This window comes from Periplaneta americana, chromosome 4 (assembly GCF_040183065.1).
Source record: "Periplaneta americana isolate PAMFEO1 chromosome 4, P.americana_PAMFEO1_priV1, whole genome shotgun sequence".
Taxonomy (NCBI): Eukaryota; Metazoa; Arthropoda; class Insecta; order Blattodea; family Blattidae; genus Periplaneta; species Periplaneta americana.
This window is the reverse complement of record NC_091120.1, coordinates 14,317,320-14,323,319: the sequence shown is the minus strand read 5'-3', so window position 1 is coordinate 14,323,319 and position 6,000 is coordinate 14,317,320. Positions and strand designations below refer to the sequence as shown.

At 33.3% G+C, this 6,000-nt stretch overlaps 1 protein-coding gene across 5 annotated transcripts in view; it reads right to left on the bottom strand.

The window, feature by feature from the left end:
• Window positions 1–1,273: 1,273 nt before the first annotated feature.
• Window positions 1,274–6,000, bottom strand: part of Ranbp16 (Ran-binding protein 16) — an 89,095-nt gene continuing 84,368 nt past the window's right edge. For all 5 annotated transcript variants that reach the window (XM_069822846.1, XM_069822848.1, XM_069822847.1 and 2 more), the window contains exon 22: window positions 1,274–2,103. In XM_069822846.1, the coding sequence (XP_069678947.1) occupies window positions 2,004–2,103 (100 nt within the window). In that variant the 3' untranslated portion in view covers window positions 1,274–2,003. The remainder of the gene's footprint in view (window positions 2,104–6,000) is intronic.

The following is a 6,000-nucleotide window of genomic DNA, read 5'->3' as shown; positions in this document are numbered from 1 at the left end:
TCACAATTAAAAGTGAGTGTATGTAAAAGTACCTTAAAGTATATGAAGTTCAGCTGAATTATTCAGTTTAAAAATATTCACGAAATAAAGCCAAGCTTTACTAAAAAATGATTAATCGGAATGTATTTCGACTGTTTCTCTTTCTACAATGATAAACTTTTTACGTGTATAGAACTAAGCATTTCTTTTGCAGAAATAAGAATTCAGTATTAACACGCCTTGCCTTGCAGGAGACTGCTGCTGTAGTTTTCATCTGTTAATTGAAACTGGAACGCACTTCTTATTTTCCTGATAAATATGATAATACCGTGGAAATCATCATAAGACTCATTATGCATTATGATCTGACTCACACAATATCTATAGTATTTTCATCACAGCTTGTCTCTTAAAAATATTTTCGATCTCTCAAACTGTGAGGAGCTTCATTTAAATGTTACAATACCAAATTATAACAAATAACAAATTAAGTTTGATTGAATTTTAACACTACTTACATAAATGAAAACAATTATTACAATACCTAATGTGTAAACTTTACAAAAAGAAAAAATGAGAAAAGTAAATTAAACATTTTCTGACATATCCTTATTTTATTATATAGTTGTTTATATAAAGCAAATTAAAACCTTACTAAAACAATTTGTGGTTTACTGAATTTGAAAATAAATATGTGTTTCAACAGCAGTCTACATTGAAAATGCATGAACTTCTACTTCATACATTGCAGTTATTATGAAACTGCAACATATATCTAATAGCAAAGTCGAGAGATTCTTTACAAATCATGTTCTTAAAAATTCAATCTTGAGAAAGCATTAATACACGGGGAGAGGAAGCCGTGAGTGAAAAGATTGTCATGATTTCTTTAGACAACTTGATAATAATTTCGAGTGCAGTACTTATGATTCTAAAATTATAACGTAGGTCTATTGTACATTAGTAACTACTATTTAATGTGCCATTTAGTATAAGTATCATCAATTTAAAAGCTTCCATCACAATGCTTTTCTAGACACTGAATGTTTCTCTTTCTACAATGATAAATCAATACCAAATGTACCCATTTCACTTTAAATCTTCAAATATTTACAAAATACGAGAATAAACATTCCAATTTGAACACTGATACAAAACCAGAAACATATTTCTCCTCGGCACTGAGTATTTTGAAAATATTTATTACTGTACTGTGAAAATGCCTCGTATTACACTAACATTATTGCTTGATCACTGGATTCTGTTGATGCATGATGAAAACAAACACACTAGATAGTTGCAAGTTCTTTATTTTGGGAACAAGCTATAGAAATAATAACAAACTTGACATCATACTTCTTCCATGTCTGCTTGCATACATACAATACATAGTTACCAAATGTGTTCTGTACTTCTCCTGCTAATATTATTTATCATAAAATTTATTCAGGTTTATCTTTTTATTAATATTTTCTCAATGAATCACAGGGGCAATAAATTCACACCATCTCTCCACCGCCGCTCACACAGATAGATGTACACTTGGCAAGACACACGCTCACACTACTGAAACACGTGACTCAAGCACACAAGGGTCTGGAAAAAAAAGTGCGCTATGCAATTCATCCTCCGTCCTTGCTCATGCTACACTGGCAGAAGTTTGAATGTTTGCACCGTCTGCTACAGCCTCATTCCTACGCACACAGCCTCTCACACTGAATAATAGAGATGCCAGTCAGCAGACACTACCCTATCATCGGACTCGTATATAAATTTATTCAGCACAAGTATGCTGGCAATACTCTGAACAGAAAAGGAACATTTACCAATGGAAATATTTTGTACACAACATATTCCAGAATAAAGAGATGATTATAAAAAAATATTTGTAAATGCTGAATGAAGGGAGAAAAATCTCACTCTTTTAGTGAGCATGACGTTGGTAAGTGTTTCTATCATTTGGCATCCCTACTACATATAATCCTTCTGTCATTCATTTGCTGGATAGAAGAATGAAACGGTCACTATGACGTCATCATGTCACTCACAGATGCTGCTGTCATATTCGGACCTTTCAAGGAGTCGTTTATATCTCTTCTGAACATGGACAAGTTTTGTGTAAACCTGCAACAAAACTTTCATTTCTGGATTGCTGTTTTTCACATGCATATAGGTAATTTTAAATACACATACTACATTGTTGTATTACACATTTGTTACTAAATCTACGTATTACCGTATTTGCTCGCGTAATTTGCGCACCCTAATTTTTAAGGGATTATTTTGAACTTTATTTTTGCTCCGTGTATTTTGTGCACACATTTTACGCACATATTTTTTTCAGTGTAGTAGGGATTACGTACATATTTTTTTCAGTGTAGTAGGAATTTTCCTTCCGTACAGTCCATCGTAGGTCATTCACCAGCAACTAAAGTACCTGCTTCAGAAAGAAACCCCAAAGTCCCGCTACTTTAACAATGCTTGTCCTTGGTAGAGACAAGTTACCGTATAGAAAATTAGCCCTACCGTAAATACTTACCTATACATACACTAATTGAGATAAGCTCAGAACAGGACCTCTTATTTGAAAAATCCGCATATTTTACGCACCCCAATTTTTCAGTGGCCAAAGTTAATTAAAAAGTGCGCAAATTACGCGAGCAAATACGGTACTCTGTGAAAAGATTTATTAAATCTACATACTTAGACTTCAACAAACAAAATTTGATAACACAATCTCAAGGGAAAAAATGGAACTCTCTGCATCAAAATCCACAGTTAATTCCCGATTTACCACGAAAATCGTCTGTAGCTGCATTTAGATTGGCAACAAGCCATGATTGTTTGCCCAAACACCTGCATAGAACTGGAATATAATATCAGATGTAGATTCATTTTCCGGGCTGAGAGGCCGTGGTTTATTAGTTGGTTTTATACCAGACGTTTCGTCTGCAACTGAAGATGTCTGCCGCAGTTGCAGACGAAATGTCTGGTATAAAACCGACTAATAGACCACGGCCTCTCAGCCCGGAAAATGAATCTACATCTATAGACTCCGGCCGTGAAAGCCTACACTGCAAGATTAATATAATATCAGTCCCCTAACTGCCCATTGTGCAACTCAAACCAAGAAATGGATTCGGAACACCTCAAAATCTGTGCTTCAGTGGCTGGCCATGATAATATCTTTGAAAAATATTGGAGTGCAAGAGATCAAATGACTTTATTGTCAAACGCCTGGCATTAGAAAACAACACCAACAACAACAACAACATCATTTGTTGACACAGAACAGAATTAAAATAACGACAATTCGTGTAATTTTGTTTCCTGATGTATTTTTTTTTTTTTTTATTTTAGTAGGTTATTTTATGACGCTCTGTCAATATCTTAGGTTATTTAGCGTCTGAATGAGATGAAGGTGATAATGCCGGTGAAATGAGTCCGGGGTCCAACACCGAAAGTTACCCAGCATTTGCTCATATTGGGTTGAGGGAAAACCCCAGAAAAAACCTCAACCAAGTAACTTGCCCCGACCGGGAATCGAACCCGGGCCACCTGGTTTCGCGGCTAGACGCGCTAACCGTTACTTCATAGGTGTGGACTTCCTGATGTAAACAATAAGGACAGCCAATCTTTTTCTTCCTATTTCAGTAGTCGTTCTTGATGGTTTAGTACAGGCTGCTCAAGCAAGCACAAAAACAAGGGGGAAAGTGTGAGGGATGAAGGAGGATAAGAACAATGGCACAATGTAATGACGTGAAGAACATACATGATACAATAATAAGGAATGAATAATTTTAAAGATATTGAGCAATGGGATGATTACTTAATACTATTTGCTCTATTCTACTTAATTTGATATCAATGAAAGCACTAATTCGAAGTGTGTAATGAGTTTAATACATTCATTAGTGCATAGCATTCGAAAAATAAGCTACGTATAAATGTGACGTCAGAGATTCAAGCTTTGATGCTCATTTCGAGCACTTATAATGCACAACTTGAAGAAATACTAATAAAAAAAAAAAACGAATGTTTAGTAATAATGGAAAGAGACAAAACAGATTAAAATACAAAGTACTGTATATTAAAATTTAATAACACGGTAACAATTATATTATTATTAATATCTATATATATAATTTGAACTGGTAATGGAAATTACGGGATAATGGCTGAACGGATTTTAATAAATGACCCCTCATTTTGAAGCCTGGAACCCAAAGTTTTTCAGAAAAATAGTAACTTTCAGTGAAGTATTAGTTTTCCTACATAATTTTCCTATTTTCCAAAATCCATCTCTCGTCCGTTTTGAGAACTAATTGCATTTCAGTATGAAACAAAACACACACTACAATAAACAATAGGATATTACACGAAGGCCATGACCTGCAGGGTTGATGACATATTTAGAGCTCAAATTCAATTGGTTATTAAAAACTTCAAGACTTACTAAAAATAATTTACAGGTCTGATTCTGCGGTGTGTAATTTTCTGAGTACAGCTGTGTATTGGATATTAAAATCTAAAAAACTTGAGGGTGGTTTGATGGCATTATTACCATTATAAATGCAATACGTATTATTATACTTAATGCCATGATGCGACTATTTTTCATTAATTATACATATTAATGCTATATTGATGATATGAATGTGAAACGTTTTGGGGTTATGTAAGTAGATGTAGAGAATATCTTAAATTAGATCTTCATTTCTATAATTTACTGAGTGGCTGCTATATAGTGTACAAAACATATGTAAGATAATATTTTTATTAAAAATTAAATATTTTTATAGTTATTAATCAAGTGGGGTTAGGTCTTTTTCATATATTTAATGGCGATGTAGTGTAGATATTTATATGTGTTATTGGCTCGAGAGAGTGCAAAAATTACAGTTCCTAAGGAAAGACCAAAAGGTATTACTTACTGATAAAATAAGAAGCCTACAAAATTATGTAGTCTCCCAATCATTTCAGCAAGATCTCTTAGCAGGATAAAATGATTTTATCCTCTACATTTCAAGCTCTACATGCATCAGATATACCAAGATGTTATGGCTATTGTTCGAAAGCATAGCAAACCTGACATTTTTTAACTTTCACCTACAACCCACAATGACCTGAAATAGCTATTGCTTTACTCCCACATGAAAAACCCACTGATCGTCCTGACATTGTTGCTTGCGTTTTCGTGTTAAAACTCAAAAATTGAAGGTGGATACGTTCAAGAAAAAGTATTTGGCATAAAAAACCATTCAGAGGGAGTATGTTTCATTATTATGAAAGCAAGTAACTTTCAAAATGTCTGGTATTCTTCATTGAAAATAAATCTGAAAAATTTTATTTGAACGTCTAATGAACTTAGTTTGCAGCATTTGCTGCACAAGCCACTAGTTATAAACAATTGTATGTATAGTAATAATGGAAAGATACAAAACAGATGAAAACACATGGTAGGCCTACTGTATATTAAAATTTAATAACACAGTAACAATTATTAATTGATGAACTAGTGGCCTTACTCGTGTTAACACGAGTAAGTCCACTAGTTCACCAATTAATTATATTCAAGTGTTAAAAATGATGTACGCAAGATTCAAAAATGGAGTAACAATTATAATATTATTATTATTATTATTATTATTATTATTATTACTATGGTCCTTTGGGGAGGCCGAGACGTAGATGGGAAGATAATATTAAAATGGATTTGAGGGAGGTGGGATATGATGGTAGAGACTGGATTAATCTTGCTCAGGATAGGGATCAATGGCGGGCTTATGTGAGGGCGGCAATGAACCTCCGGGTTCCTTAAAAGCCAATAAGTAAGTAAGTAAGTAAGTATTATTAATATTATAAACAATTGTATGTATATTGCAAAACTGTGAACAAATACTCATAATAAAAAAAAACGAACGTTTAGTAATAATGGAAAGATACAAGATGGATGAAAACACATGGTACTGTATATTAAAGTTTAATAATAGAATGACAATTATATTATTATTATTATTA